This window comes from Seriola dumerili, unplaced genomic scaffold, assembly GCF_002260705.1.
Source record: "Seriola dumerili isolate Sdu_G_001 unplaced genomic scaffold, Sdu_1.0 BDQW01000040.1, whole genome shotgun sequence".
NCBI classification, from domain to species: Eukaryota; Metazoa; Chordata; class Actinopteri; order Carangiformes; family Carangidae; genus Seriola; species Seriola dumerili.
In genome coordinates, this window is record NW_019174295.1 from 1,491,799 (window position 1) to 1,508,211 (window position 16,413).

Consider the following 16,413-nt stretch of genomic DNA (forward strand, 5'->3'; position numbering starts at 1 on the left):
AAGGATGGAGGTGGGGGCCAGTGAAGGAGGCCGGCGAGAGGAGGGAGGTTGGCGACAGACTGACTTCAGGAGGAAACCCGACCAGACCCCCCAAAGATCTCCACTGAAGCGGCACTGCTAAAAATAAGACAAGGGAGGCTTCTGCTGCTGACAAAACAACATACACACACGCTCTACATACACAGGTTGTACAGTGGGAGGACACACACACATACACACACACACATACACACACACACACACACACACGCTGCCTAGTCACAATGGATGCACCCTCCCTCCGGTTAAATAATCCCCATTCAGCTCTTGGCTGCTGAGGAAAACATTGTCCATCTACCTCACAGTGCTTTTCCTTTACAAATGAGCTTAATAGCATTGAAGTTCACACAGTTCTTACAGTGCATGGTCCCTTTTTTTTTTTTTTGGTGTCAAACTGTTGTCACAGGTGTGTTACAAGTGTTTTTGTTCTCACTTTATGCCTTGGTGCTTTGCTCCGAGTCCCAGTCAGATATTCGCCGCGACATAACATTGGTTTCTTTATTCATTCACCTTCAGCCTTTTGTGGAGTTTGCTGAATGTCACTGTGATCTCAGTCTCTCATGCTTCTTATGATCCTCTCTTTCAAGAGGACAGAAACTCCCAATGGCGTAGACCGTACACGTCACCACAATAAGGCGTCTTTCCCTCCATGATTTGGTCCATCACCCGCTTCTGTGCGTTCTGTTCGCAAAGGTTGAGGAGGAAGGAGGATCAACAATAAATAAATAGATTTTAAGACGACCATGTGACACCACGGAATGAAGAGAGAGGTGATTTCTGTGTGGACGTCTTGGTTAAGGTTGAAGGGCAGTCCAGCAAAGCACGACAGCTTCTTCCTTCAGGATGAGTTTTTGTTGTTTAGGCATGAAGTCTCCAACGTGAACAGGCACAGTAAAGCTTTGGTCCCTCCTGAGCTGGAGAAGAAGTAAATTCAAGGTACGTTAGGTGAACAACACTTCATGGTTGGTTGGTTGGTTGGTTGGTTGGTTGGTTGGCTTGTCATATGTAGGTAGGTGGGTCACAATGGCATTGGGGTCACAATGGCATTGTTGTCACAACGTCAGCTGTGGCACTGATTGGCGAAAGTGTTGCTTTGGCCACGGCTGAGGGGAAACTGTTTCACCTGGCCCCCATCCAAGCCTGTCATAACGGCTTCTCCAGAGCTTTGCTGCGGAGCGAGGGGTTAGGGTTGGAGGCGGAAATCTTGCGGCACACAGTGTTGGTGTTGCTGCACCTGCAGCCGGGGCGCGTGGCCCGATCGTGGGCGCACTGGCACAGGGCAAGGCACAGCCTGGCAGGAGGGTAGCAACAAAGGCAAGGCAGGCAGAGCGCCAGCAGCCCCATTGTGCCCCAGCGGGCACAGGCGTGGGCTGGAGCGCAGGAGCACGGCTGGTCAGCGCAGTTATCATCGTCGTCCTGGGCGGAGCAGTGATAGAATAAGCCTTTAACGCAGCACAAGCAGGTGCCGTATTCCACGGCGCTCTCGGCGGAGCACAGACAGCGCTGTCCACAGGCCCAGCAGGAAGGCAGGCGGCGGGGGGTGCAGCACTCTTGGCACTTACAGCGACCACACCGCTCACAGATGAACATATGACGGCCCAGCTCGGCCTCGTCCTCTGTCAGGCCTTTACCAAAGGAAGTGTCGGGCTTGAGTTCTCCTTTAGGTTGAGAGCGGATCACTGAAGTTAGCCCAGAGTGAGACGGCGTCAAACCTGCCAGTAGCCGCTGGTCTGACGTGGCACTGGTCCGAGAAATGGAGGAGCTTATGGTACTGGAACGGCTCAGGTGGGACAGGTGAGTGTGCTGCTGCTGACTTTGGCTGCGCGGCAGGGCAGAGTGGAAGGGGGGCTGCGGGTGATGGGTGTATACTCCATGAGGGTAACGGTCGTCATGGGGATAAAAAAATCCGGACTGGGACGCCGGTTCCAGCGCCACGGGCCTCTCCACATAGTCATTGTTGGCCCGGATGGCACGTATCTGGTCGAGCGACAGCACTGGGACCTGCTGGAGGTCCAGCCCGTCCAGCTCCATCCTAAAGGAATGAGCAGGGTCCATCCTGGTGAGCCAGGCCGCGCGGCACCAGGGCTGCAGGCCAGGGTTGGGGCAAGACGCTCCCAACACTCACGGCACATCAGATAAACCTGCAAACACACAGACAAAGGAAGTGACAGTTGTTAGTGATGTTGAAATAAACCGTCAATGATTCAAACATTTATATTTATTCATTTTAATGCAACTAGTCATTCCAATAAAATCGTGACACATGCTGCGATCGCAATATTTGCCAAAATAATCATATATTTTTTTTAGGGGGGGGGGTGGATATTGTTCAAGCCTATTTTCATATAAAGGCGTGTGCGCGCATTTACATAAGTGCTTTTAATTCACATACTATGTTCTCCGTTCGATGTTCTGAACACATCCTCTTGTGCAAAGGAACTGATGTGTTTTGTCTTTGGTCTTTTAGCTAGTTAGCATGTGAACTGAACCCACAATGACTAGACAGAAAAGAACACGAGCAAGAAACTTGAACTGCATTAGCAGGAAACCCAAGGAAGAAATTATAGTCCTGCCTGTAGTTTGATTGACAGAAGAGTTCTGGGAATCCAGCACATAAACACTGATCAAAGAAGTCTGTTACTTCGAATTTTACTTCAGTTTTCTTCAATCAGATTTTTCAGAAATCATAACGAACAAAAGTACTGAAATTCATAAATTGTAGCATTTGACCAAATAATCACTGAGTCATTGATTTGTGTCAACTCTTTGTTATGGTGTTACAATTAATTGTAATTACGGTTATTTTGTGATATGGAGCAAGAAAATCCCTGTGTGAATACAAAAATAAATTATGATTAAAAAGCAAACAAAAATTGGTTATTTAGCCTCAATTATTGGCAGAGAGGGAACATTGCTTTACACTCAACAAACAGTAGCCTACTTATTTCTCTCCAGATATTTAAGCAGCACTTGATCAGAGAAGGGTTTTGGCAGCAGAGCTTCCACACAACCGTCAGCCATGTCATCATGACTGCTGAGGTTCTCCACTGCTCAAGCTAACGCTATTATTAGCCTGCCAGAGCCAGAGAGATACAACCATGAGGTCCACACTGTAATTTAGCATCTGTTGAGCACAGCTGCTGCTGCCACGGAGGAAACCCACCTGCAGGCAGAGAGGCTGGCAGCGCGGCCACACAGTCACAGAGAATATAGAGGGGAAATTAAAGTCTCAGGTTTAATTCTGCGAAAGATTTTGTTGAGGAATCGACAGACATGTTTCCAGTGGAAGGGTTAGAGCTTTAAGTTTACCTGCTAGGCTTTACAAGACTGTTCAAGTAGATGGATCAGACACTTTCAGAGAAATCTCATTGAGGAGATCTCTTATTTTAGAAAAACGGGCTGATAAATATAAAGTACACAGAGTTTTGGTTTGTGGTTCCAACTAAGCAGCAACCACAGCTAAAAGCTGAGTCTAGTGCAGAGATGCTTTATATGATGCAGTTTCTTTAGGCGCCACAATATCTGCCTATAAAGTTTTTTTGTTTTCATTGGAACCACTTCCTGGCAAAGAGGTGTGTGTGTGTGTGTGTGTGTGTGTGTGTGTGTGTGTGTGTGTGTTTGTGTGTGTAACTGGGAAAGATGCTGCTCGTTTCCAGCTGTTGAGCTTTTGAAATATTTTGAGCATAACTAATGAACCTGCAGCTGAAGTCACACGATACAGTCTCTCAAAACATTAGTGCTTTAAAATGAAAGTATCTACACGCTCACACTCCTGAGACGAAGAAGAAAAATACATCTTTCTGTAAATTGGCTGAGCTGATCCTTTTTTTTTAAAAGGGATGTGTTTGTGGGCACACTGGTCATTCACACTTAATGTGGTGAATTTCGCTTTCTCATCCCATCACTGCTCCACCCAGACTTCCTGCCATGTGACCAAATTGGGTTTTCTGACTTCTGTAAGTGATAAAGATGAGCAGTAAAATTTATCTTCGAGCTCTCAAACAATCCTTTCAGGATACAATCAGTACTACATCTTTTTTTTTTTTTTTTTTCTTCCTGCAGTTCCTGGTTCAAAGTGGATTTAGATGTTTCTTAAAAAGACGTTATCATTGTGCGACTCTACCTATGAAGTCAATCCTCACAAACCGTGGCAGTTATCTTCCACCTTCCAGGCTTTTGTTACATCCAAACTTCTTACTTAGATTTAAAGCTTGTGAATGCATCTTTGCTTCAGACACAGAGTGAATGTGTGTCCACTTTCATTGTTTCATGCATTTCTATTGACTCTATATTTAATCATTACGACGTAACTCAGTGGCGAAACTGACTTAATAAAAAAACATGTTTGCCAAATTCATAAACATACAAAAATAGATAAACAGCATATCCACAATATGTTTAAAATGAACAATTATGTTTGGGTTGGGTAGCGTGTAGTGTGATGTGTACTCATTGTAAAGCTGCAACTAAATACTTAAAAGGGAAATATAAATTTGCTTCTAAATGCATGAGAAAATAGACTAAATTAAGGCTCCATGAAAGGGTCTAATCTACAGGAATATGCAGCTGATGTGACACTGTTCAGACATCAGATGGGTCCTGAATGAAAATGACAGCTTGATATTTGTGACCCATGTTGGAAGGAAAATGTGTGTTTCTGTGTGTGTGTGTGTGTCTGCATGATAAAGACAGTACAAAACCTCCCTATTCAACATGCACTATACTGTACACACACACATACACACACACGCACACACACACACACACACACTATACACATTCAGCCACACACTCAGAGAAAGGGCAGTCTTGCCAAGTGGCCGAGGGGAAGAGATGGCTGGCTCGCTTCTCACATGGGGGCCGGTCCTGTCGGAGAGTAATGAGGCCAAATGGAAATGCATTCAAAGCAGCTCAGATCAGAGATTAGATAGAGGAAGAAGGTGAGGGAGGAGGGGAGGAGGGGGGGGGGGGTCCTGAGTTCACATCCATGTGGTTCAAGACTCATTTGGGGAAAAAAAAAAAAAACACGGTAAACGAACCAAAAGTTTTCAGATTCTTTACAGTTATCACCTACACTGAACTGCCCCAACACCTTGTGTTTTAGTCGAATGTTGGTCATCTGATAACAAGGCGATTCATTACTGCCACCTTCTGTTAAGGAGGATGGGTGAATGGATGGGCCGTGATCAATAAGGCTTCGGTATCCGTCCACCAAGGCGCTTGTCGTATCGTCGTACAGCATCAGTGTTCGTATTATTGAACAGCCAATCACCAGCATTATTAGATCCTGGTCCAAGCATGCTGCATGCTTACTGGCTCACTGACGCTGATGAGATTTACTCATTTACTCCTCAAGTATCGAAATTGGGTATCGAATGACAAGGTATTTTTCGATCCCCGGCACTATCAAACTAATCTAGTCTGTCCATAAAAGTATCGAAGTTGGATTCCCAGCCCTAAACGACAAGGTTTTTTTGTACCTTTTTAAGCAGGAATTATTATTCTGCAGAGCTGCACGAGGTGGCAGGAGTCTCGCACAGGAGCCAAGCCAAACTTCACAACTCTCAACAATGTGTGTGCAAACAAGCTGATTGGTTGATCTGATCTTTAAACAAGAACAACATGCTCATGTTCTAGCCAGATGTGTAGCCATGCACCAGAGAAGTATGTTCCAGCGCCTAATCAAGTCCTGCACCGATGAACTGAGACACTTTGATCAATTTTCTTTTATGCTGTTGCTGTTAATTGATAAACAAACATTGCAATGACAGAAAAAGGAGAAGCAGGAACTGGATAGTTTTCATGAGCAGCCGTGGCTGAGCAGAAAAAAGAAAACAAAGTGAAATAAATCACATTGTGTTATTGCCCTGTTATGTACAGCTAAACGGTTAAATACAGGAAGTAAGAAAAGACAAGTGGCCTCTGGAAAATGCAGAGCAAAAGCGATAAGAGAGGAGCAACCAGAAGTAGGTGTGGGGGAGGTGAATGAAACACAAGAACGGCAATCCATCACAGGGAGGGAAGGAAGGAGAGGTGATTAACACGCTGGACTCTAAAAACAAAAATAAAACAAAAACAAAAGAAACTCTTCCTGTCCTCCGGGCTTTTGAACAAGAGACTTTTGAGCAATCTGTGGCAGCCTGAGCATAAAAGTGCTGTACCCTGCAGCCTGCCTGTATCTTCCTCTCGGACCCCGCCCTCCAGCCATAAAGCAGCAGATAAGGAGGCCCAGGTTGGTTTAGATGAGGATGCATTTTCAAATTAGTCGGAGGAGAGAGGAGAAGTCCTGGTGACTAATCTCATCAGGGAGAGCGGTGGCCACGGCTCGCTCATACTCTGCCCGCCTATCAGGCCATCTAATTGTTAAAAAGAAGAGGCCTGCCGTCCATTTCCATGACCTCATTTTTATTTACTGGTTGAGCCAAAGCAACACAAATACTGCAAGTCATGTCAAAAAGTTAGAGACTGTGGCACCTAGGATGGAAAAATGTGGTGGAGCGTCCCGTCAAGTTCAACTTCAAGTCTACATTTGTGCAAAATGAACTAGGGTTAAACGAATTGGCAGTTACTTGATTAATTGATTATTATTAACTTAAAGAACAACAGTTTTACACTTGTTGATAGTCTGGTTTCACTTATCTAAATGTAATAGTTTCATTCTTTTATCTGTTTTATATTTTATCTCTTTGCTTTGAACTTGTACTGGGTGGTTTTATTAAAAAACTCATTTTTCTTTTGACATTTTGTAGGTAATTGATGAATAGATTAATCCAAAAAAGAAGGGTCGAATCAATCCATTTTTAAAATAATCATTAGTTGCAAGGGCACTCGGAGAGCGCAGACCTCCACCAAGGCCAATGTCAAACAACATACACCAGACTTCAGAGAAAAAAAGTCAAATTCACAGTCAATTATTTGGATCTGCCCCAAATTTTAATGGGTTCCTCACTGACCCATGCCTCATCCCTCCACCAAGTTCGGTGCAAATCGGTTCAGTACTTTTTGCATAACTCAAACATACAAACCAACAGACGCAGGTGGAAACAGAATCAATGTCTCAATGGTCCTGTATTAGCATCACATGAACTGTATCGGCTGCACTGATTGGCTGTTCTGAGGAGTGGGGATTGTCTGTTATCAATTCTCTGGTAACAACAGCTAAGATGAGACCTGTGTGTGTGTGTGTGTGTGTGTGTGTGTGTATGTGTGTGTGTGTGTGTGTGTGTGTGTGTGTGTATATGTGTGTGAGAGGCAGCGCCCTCCCCTCTCAAGTTACAAGTGGAGCTCAGGGCTGTGTTGTTTTTTTTTATGTGTCACATGTGTGTTACTGTGTGTGTATGTGATTGTGGGGATTCTGGGTACCTGAATTCCCAAACATGGTTTCCATGGACACAACGTCCAGTAAATGGATGGGAGGTGCAAACAACAGCAGTCACTGTTTTGCCTGATTAAAATCATCTGTAATCACTATAGAATCACCAATCACTAAGAAATGTGCATGTAAAGACTCTGCTGCTGAGTTACTACAACAATTTTTACCCATATGAGGAAATAGAAATAAAACTTAGAGTCCTGCTATTCAATTATCAATCTAATTGTTTTTATATGTGCCTTATTTATTGGCAAAATCTCACTTCAGAAAATGAAATTTGGCACTTTTAATTAAATGCTCACGTCTTCTGGTCATTTTTTTTTGTCGGCCAAATCAATAGAATCTAAACTTTCATCTTTCCCCATCATTGATGTTCCCACTAATGTGATGGTGGTTCAGGGGGAAACTCGATGCAGGTTCATGGCAAACACTGAACTGTCATGGCCGTCAGCACAATGGTTGTTTTATTTAGTAGATAATCCATCTGGCTCAGAGGAGAGAGGGAAGATGATGAGAAGCATCTCTTCCTCTCTCCGTCTCTCTCTTTCTGAAGCTGATGCTCGACAGCATCGTCGCATTTTAAAGAACAAAGTGTCATTGTGCTGGAACGACAGGAAATGCGAAGAAGGGGAAGCTGGAAGGCAGATGTTATCAAATTGCTCAAGCTATCTTTTGACTTCTTCAATTCGGTTCCTCTTAAGATGCTAGAATTCTAAGACGTAAAAATGAGTGAAACAAAACTAAACTGAAAAACAGTGAAAAACAGTCACAGAGAGCTGGTGTTTCGAGAGACCGTCAGTGGTAACCTGAGGATGGACCTCTGTGCTGGGGGAGTATCAGTAATGACTGAACCCCTGCCCTGGAACGGACACGGACACACACACACACACACACACACACACACACACACACACACACACACACACACACACACACACACACACTCCTGCTCCAGCGCTCTTTTCCACAAAAACACACACACAGTATATACACTTTGTTTCTGCTGCCCAACCCACAGCTCCACTGCCAGGCTTCAGCTGATGTGTTGCCTTGAGTGAAAATGCGTTATAAATATTTAAAAGTCTTAATCTCACCCTCTCCTGGGCTTCACAGAGCTGTTAGCATGGTTGAAGACGTCCGAACTGGTTTCCCTCTAATTTGAAGATGAAGTTTGAATTTATTTTTGTGGCGCACTTCCTTTATCTTCTTCAGCTGTTGTGGCTTTTCTAGCGAATACTAACCTCTTCTGCTTTTTATAAACAAGCACACAAACAAGGTGACCAGTGTGAAGAAACGAGTGACGCCAAAGCATCAGCAGTCAAACAGAAACGTACCTGTGCATGTACATGTTATGAATGTTGTTGTTTTCATTTAGGATCGTTTATTAGCAGCTGCATCGTACTTATCTTTATCACTTTCAATGAGATTTAAAATCTTTTTTGGACATCCACAACTGCTGGGCTTATCGCTCATCTCCTTGCTTGGGGGTCGTCCTTGAACGCACAACTACGCAGGTTTTAAGAATGGTAGTAAGTCACAAAAATATTGTGAAGTTGGCAGAAACTTGGAGTCGAAAGAGTGTTCGCCGTAATGGATTACATTATAAAGCAACTTTTAACTTTGCAAGTTGATTTTCTCAGTGTGCAGGAAGAATGTTGAAGCAATTGGTGCCAAGAATCTAGAAATCAAAGATTCTACAGTGCTTTCAAAAAATGGTCAACACTATTACCAAGTACAACTAATTTGGTAGACGACTCACTTAAACTCCTTTTTAACCAAAAAAAAATGACTGTGGATCAGCAGGAGAACGCCTCCCGTGGGAATCTCAGCTGATGCATCATTGATGGTCTGTGCACATACACACAGATCAGCCTCCGAAGCTCTACTTCTCTAACATACGATAGCAGATTATGTTCTTTAGTGTATGGTCAGAGTCCATAGAAAGGTCACATGCGGTTAAACTTCCCCCACAAAACCTTCAGTTAGCGACTACTTGTGTATTAATCCGCCATGGAATATAGTCCCCTGCAAATTTAATCCTATTTGAACAATGTATGCCAAGAATTACACACATTAGATGCATTTTTAGGTATTTTAAGACTTTTATATTGAAATATGCATTTTTTTGTTTTTGATGTTTTCATGGGATTTGTTGACAAGAGAAACTTAAAGTTGAATGTACGATCAGTAGGTATTTCATACTCAACTCCCTCCATTGAATATGAATGTGGAAAACAAATTGATTTGAAAATTGAATCAGGTGTCAATCTTTATTAATATTTTAAATTCTGCAACTAATTATATCCTGTTCAATAAAAGAGCTGGTTTGTAGAAAATGTAAAAATCCCCAAACTCCTGGTCGTCATGTAAAAGTTGAAGAGTAAATCTGTAAAGTTGTAGGTTAAAAACCGACTGATTCAGATGTCAGAAGGAAAGAGAAACTTCTGAACTGTGCTGATCCCTCGTCTTTCCGCTGACTCTCTGACTTCCGCTGAGCCTGGACTCGACCTGCTGATGGTCGATGGAGTTTAACGGACGGAGCATAGCTGCGCCTCTCACAGATGACATCATGGTTTCGGGCTATTTTAAAACCGACTGCAGTGACCTTTCGCCTTGGATTGAGGAGGGGTTGCCCTCACCTCTCCTCTTCTTTCCTGCCTCCCTCTCCTCTCTTCCTCTCGTTTCTCCCCCATCCTCTCGCCTCCTCTCCTCCCTTCATATCACCTTCACCACCTCCCTCCGCTCTCCCCTTTCATCCATTCCCTGCTTCCTGTCTTTCACTCTTCTAACTTATTTCTCTTCTCTCCTTTTTTTTTTTTTTTTTGTCCTGTGTCGTTTCTGTGCCACTTTCTCTCTCCAAAGCATCAAACATTATCTTTGAGGAGAACACTTTGCATGTGCTGCTCAGCAGCGACTATTGCAGTAAATAAATAACCCTAAAAAGTTTAAAGCAACACATTTTGGGAAATTTGCTTGTTTTTCAGCCGAGACGATCAATATTAATTTAATCTCTCTGCATTCACTTTGCCAGTGAGCGTAACAACTTTGAAACAAAACACACGCCTTCCATCAACTCCAGACCTCCCCAGTCCTCAGTGGTGGACACAGCCCTGTCTCCCTGTAGAGCCGTCTTATTTACACGTTACACTCACAGTTTTGTCAGGTGTTATGACGAATCTCTAACCTGGTAGCCCAGATTTCAGGAGAGGGCTCGTGAGAAACTGGGTGATGTCTATGCAGTTGTGGTTATGCTTCTCCAAAGCGTATGTTTAAACATTTCTGCAAACCTTATTATGGGTAGGGATGGGTGCTGATAGCTGCTTCCATTGTAGATCTGGTTCCAAGTTGGTAAAATACCCGGATTTGTTGAGCTCAGCATCCAACAAATGCCTTTATAGAATACTTCACAGTCATGTTCTTTATCTCTTGGACCTGTATTCTTTGACCCTGTAGCAACGCAACAAGTTTGTCCTCAGGTACCGTTAAGCTCGTTGCACAAACATCAGCAGGCTCCTCTGCAGCAGTCAGATAAATGTACCCGAGTAAACCAGCACAGTAATCCAAGGATTTTTGTTCATATCAGTCCATCTCACAGTTTATGTTCAGTGCTGACATTCAGTGTCAATGCAGATGTTAGTGTTACCTATGTGTAGCAAGGCAGGAAGTAGTTTCTCTCCGGTCAATGTTCAACTCTTAAGTAACTGTAACCACGATCTTTCCCTGTCCTTCACCAAGTGGTTTGGTTTTCCATAAAACATATTTGCCATGACCACCATCTTTCCCTAATTGCTAACCATAACCTAGGTAACAGATTTTGCAAAAGCAGGTGTTTTTAAAACGTCAGCAAAGGGTGGGAATAAAAAATGTTGCCACTGATTGTAATTTGGGTTTTCTGCAGAATCATCGACTATCAATGTCTTCTTGTGGCAGTAGGGTTGGAAAAGGCGTACTGTTTAAAGTTAGCAAAATACTTCTAAATAATGAAGTTAAACATTATGGTAATAGAGCTGCAGTGTTTTGGACCCAAACTGAAGATACATGGCAAATAGACAGGACCAACCGGACCCAGTTAGATTGACTCGAATTTGGACCAGACCTGACTCAGGACCCAGGTCGGGTCTGGGTTAATAGCAACAGAGTGGGCCTGTGAAGACCTCTTCAGTATAAAATATGATAGAACAGCACATGAAATCAATAAAAAATCCAGTCAAGTCAAAGAAAAATAGAATAAAGTTAGCAGATTCATAAGGTCAAAACGTTCGACTACAGTAGTGCCAGCTTTTCTGGGTGTATGACTGCGCATGAGGTCCGTCAGGCACTAAGACCCAGGGGCCTTCCTCCTGATGCCCTCCGGGAGCACAGCAGGATTGAATGACAATAAACTGGATGAGATACCGGATGTGCCAAATCTGACCCCAACGGAAAGACTGAAATAGACACTGCAGACCAGCAAGTCCAGGCAGGGGGGTGGTGGGGGTGGTTGGACAGGAAAGAAAGGGGCAGTGAATGAGTGAGGGATGGTGATACTAATAATGGTAAAAATACAAGCAGTGGAGCTAGATGTAGAGAGAGGGATGAGAAAAGAAGGAAAAAGTCAAAACAAGCCACAGCGTGAGAGAGCAGGGGAGGAAGAGGCAGTTTAGTTGCACATAGTTACAGTCACATTAAGCATTTCCTTTCTTTTTAATTATTTGTGCAATATCTCCACACTACACAAAGTGTAGGACATGGTTACAGTTAGGCAACAAAAAACACTTGATTAATGTTACGAAAGCTAAAAAGTTGTGGTTGTTGGCCTGAGGTGAACTAATGAAAATTTGAAACTCTTGGAGCATCCAGCGGCTCTGTCTTACTTTTTTGACAAAGTATAAAACGTTCACACCATCCTCTCTATCAGCACATTTGTCAGTTATTTAAAGTGAAAGTATGGAAAAAAAATTTTTTGATATGTATATTAAGACAATATGGCTTTTCAATTACTTCTCAAAGGCCGCCACTGTCTGAAATATCTTTCGGGGAAAACAGAACTCTACTTCCTGCAAGGAACTGGAACTGAACTGAAAATAACTTTGTTTTGTACAATAGTCAAGTCAGTGTAATTCCTAGAAAGAACGGGCTGTAAATATCTGGTGAAAGACCAACCAGGAAATGCCACAACACTTAAAGTAAAGCTGTTACGTTGGATAAAGGTTACGTGGGATAATTCAGGAGCAGTTGCCAATCCTCTGTGATAGAGGAGTCTTTGCTCTGAACCACAGAGGAAGAGCTCCTTCTTGGGTCTTTTTTCTTTAATGTCCCTAATGATCCAGGACTTGTACTTAAGGTCAGATGCATGAGGACTAGTTTCTCCATTAAGGTCCTTTCATGGTAGAAAAACGACAGTGTTGTTATCACTTTTTATACAAGGAGATAAAAAAAAAAAACCCCACCAGCCTTTTAAAGACCAGACTGCATCCTGCCAGGTCAGAGTTTGGCAGCAGTGATGTGAGTCACTGAAACTTAAGATGAGCGTGAGTTAACCTCTCGGTTGTTCTTCATTTTGTCATTTGTCAAAGTTTCATTTTTTTTTTAAACCCTTTCATTGATGCTGGATACTGCCGCTAACATCTGTCTCTTTATTTCCACGATTTATTAAATATTGAGGCTTCCTGTACGGTAGTTGGTTGATTATGAGCAAACATGAGTGTGAGTCATCTAGGATCCACAAGAGGCCTAACATGTCAATATGACAGTTAAGCTGCTGCAGTTCATAGTGTTAGTGTTAGTCTTTGGAAATCTTGGCAGGATCTTTGTTGCCAAGCATAGACTGAAGAAAAACATGGCAACGTAGCATCTGAGAGCGTATTTTAAAGCTAGGCGCGTTGGATTATCTTGTTCCACAGTCGTTCTAATTGTATGAGACAGCCAAATGTAGGCAGAGGGGCGGAGACTGGCAAGCAAGCAGCAACATTAGAACTGTAGCCCTAGAGACCTGTCAATCAAAGTCTTCATCTACAAAAACTAAAACCGATGGTAAGACTAAGGTTGTTGATAATCCACTCATTTTTTTTTTCCAGGAATCATTAAATCGCTTAAATTTATGGAAATGTAGAAAATAAATTCCAATCACAATTTCTATGTATCTTTCGTATCTTTCAGTTTGTGAAAGACGCTCTTTGACCTTTGGCCTTGCTTGATAAATGACTGAGATGTCGGGACTAACTTCGTATGGGGAAATACTCAATTTAATTTGTACTGGTTTTCCCATTCACTTCAATATAGTTTTTCTTGTGACATCTAATGGCCTTTGTGGGAACTACACCTTAAGAAAGCACGAACTCTGTCTTGATTGTTGCTTTTTATTATTATATTTTTCTGCTAAGCACTAGCCTATAATTGCTGCACACTGACGACTTGTTTGTGAGAATTTCCTCTGATTTTAAATTTGGAGCGTCCATAGGTGGCGCTCATGTATTTGTCTTCTCCGTCACACTGGCTGCTCGTGCTCATCCTGCAAATTATTTTGCTTGTTTTTTTTTTTTTATTGATTCATTGCAGACGTTAGGAAATGAAAAGTCCTCACTTGCTCTGCAGTAGCAAAGAACAACAAGACAGGGTTGTTAGTCACTTTTACCAGTTCTCAGGTGTAAATACTGTTGTTTTCAACCAGAAACAGAGTAGAAAAACTGACCGGTATATACTTTAAAGTAATAATGCTTGACATTTTCACTGTTTTTTTCATACTAAATTTACTTGAACATCCAGGCTCTTTCTTTTCTTTCTTTTCTTTGTTACAAAGTGTTTTACTGTGAATCTTTTCTCTCTCTTTCCACAACTATGTGGTTGTGTAGTGCACTAGAACAGTGCATTAGCTCCTCTGCTGTGGTATAACCCCCCCATCTCCATTCATCCCCTCCCTCTCTCCATCCATCTAACCATCCATCCATTTCATCATTCGTTCATCTATCCGCCATATTCCTCCACTCCGCACATACTGTCCCCTCCCTTTCATCCATCCATCCATCCATCCCTGGTCAATCCCTCCTCCTAATGTTACCACTCCTCTTGTCCCATTCACTTTCTCTTTCTCTCTCTCTCTCTCTCGCTCTTCCTCCCTCCCATCAGTCCGTCCCATCATTTGCTCATCCACCCGCCCCTCCAGTCCCACCCCAGCGGAGATGGGTATTGACGTTCTGCATCCGACCTTGAGGACAATCAATCCCAACCCCACATGTCCCCATCACAGTTACACACACATGGACACACACACACACACACACACACACACACACACACAAACTGCTAAAACACACTGGGACAGCTGTTAACACGCAGCCTAACAGTCAGTTAATATGACTATTTCCTCTCTTCCACTGGGGAGGATTCATTAACGTTGTGCTTAAAGTCGCCTAACTTATTCCAAAAGTTGGTAGAAACACAAACTGCATGTTTCTGTGCAGACTAATAAACTGTCAACAGGACTAATTCATCTTCACTACTAATGAAAAAATGACTTGAATCAGTCTGTCCACCAGGGGCAAAGGAGGTTACAGTTAACATGTCTGCAGACAGACATCCATCACTTCAACCACCCACAGGCTCAAACACACATCCACATATTTAACTGTAGGCTAGTAACCACTCAGGAATAAAATATGACGAGTAACTATGTGATTTAATTAAAACATGTGACTGATCCCCCACCAAACAGTCAAGAGATGGAGAACAGGGCAAGGACGGAAATGAACACCAGTCACATTACTGAGAAAATAGTGAAAATATATTTCCGAGGCAGCTTCCTGATTCTGATTATCTCTCCACCTCTTTATCAACAAGTTCACTGTGTGGCTGCAAAGGATTCAGGAGGTGAAACCAGCATCGAGTTACCGTTTTCACCTGGATTTACCTGCTTTGTCTGTGGATAGGGAAATCGAGCGGTGTTCTGTGCACGTTTCTGGTTCAGATCGTATGAGTTTGGACTTGGGGCAAAAATCCCTCACAGCTTCATCTGATGTAAATTTTGTAAGACGGTTAATGATTATATTTTTGTTCTAACAAGAAGAGAAGCCAGAGGATCTGACCACAGTGTTTAAGAAAGCAACCAAAAGTTTGTCGTCACATTAAGACCCAAAAGACTTAACTGAAACTGAACAAAAAAAATTGTAGCAGTGCCACAAAAAAACTGGGTGTAGATGCAAAAAATAGAGCCCCATAATATCTGTCCGTCTGCAGTGTTATAGGACAGAAAAAGACCCTCATTGCCATTAAAAGTCAGAAGGTAGAAGTGTTGTTCTGCAGTGAAATCTCTACGATGGCTGCCTAAAATATTAAGTTTAAAAAAAAAAAAAGAAACTGATATTTGATTAAAAAACGGCTGTTTACAAAGCTTCAAAAAGCTTCTGAATAATTCCTTATTTCATCAAAAATTCCAGATGGAACGATTTCATTTCAAGGTCACGCAAATCATCAATAGTTGATCAGCAGATCGGATGGCGACAGGATGAATTTATGCTTACCTCTGACTGGTGGGAGATCCATTCTGCGGCGGCGTGCTGGGGTGTCCTGAGTGTACGTGTGTGTGTGTGTGTGCGTGTGTGTGTGCGCGCGAGTGTGTGTGCGCGAGTGTGTGTGCCGCTGACAAAAAATCTCTACACTATTCCTATAATATCCCTTGAATGACTTGAATATGTCTCTCTCTTGGCTTTAAGGTACTTTTGTGAGTTTTTAATCTTACTTTAAGATCAAAGACTTTCTGATTTTATGGTACAGCGAGGGGTTATTTTGCTAAAATATTTTTAAACCCCACCACAGATTTTATAAGATTACTGTAGCCTTGTGGTCTTAAGGATGTGTGAATGTAAGGAGGGTGAAGGCTGGGAGGATGCTCTTTCTCAGTGTGACGCGCCCTCCTCCTCCTCCTTTTCCCGGAGCTCTTCCACGAGCACTCTGATCCCGGTGTGTCCTCCTGAGGTCACCTCCTCCTCCTCCCCAAAAAAACCAAACAGTCCCCTTCACGCACGCTG

At 42.9% G+C, this 16,413-nt stretch overlaps 1 protein-coding gene across 2 annotated transcripts; it reads right to left on the bottom strand.

Annotated features, from left to right (window-relative positions):
* Positions 1-405: 405 nt before the first annotated feature.
* LOC111217155 (protein sprouty homolog 3-like) lies at positions 406-15,951 on the bottom strand. Of its 2 annotated transcripts, none has more exons than XM_022738898.1 (2): positions 15,907-15,951; positions 406-2,180 (listed from the first exon to the last, which is right to left on the bottom strand). In XM_022738898.1, exon 2 carries the CDS (start codon positions 2,092-2,094, stop codon positions 1,183-1,185), a length of 912 nt encoding a protein of 303 aa, XP_022594619.1. In that variant the 5' UTR covers positions 2,095-2,180; positions 15,907-15,951; the 3' UTR covers positions 406-1,182. The 2 variants fall into 2 exon arrangements, with proteins under 2 accessions (XP_022594619.1, XP_022594617.1); XM_022738896.1 differs by lacking the exon at positions 15,907-15,951 and adding an exon at positions 8,506-8,580.
* Positions 15,952-16,413: the final 462 nt, after the last annotated feature.

Excerpts from the sequence above, each read along its gene's own strand:
- LOC111217155 (XM_022738898.1), bottom strand. The coding sequence starts at position 2,094 with ATGGACCCTGCTCATTCCTTTAGGATGGAGCTGGACGGGCTGGACCTC.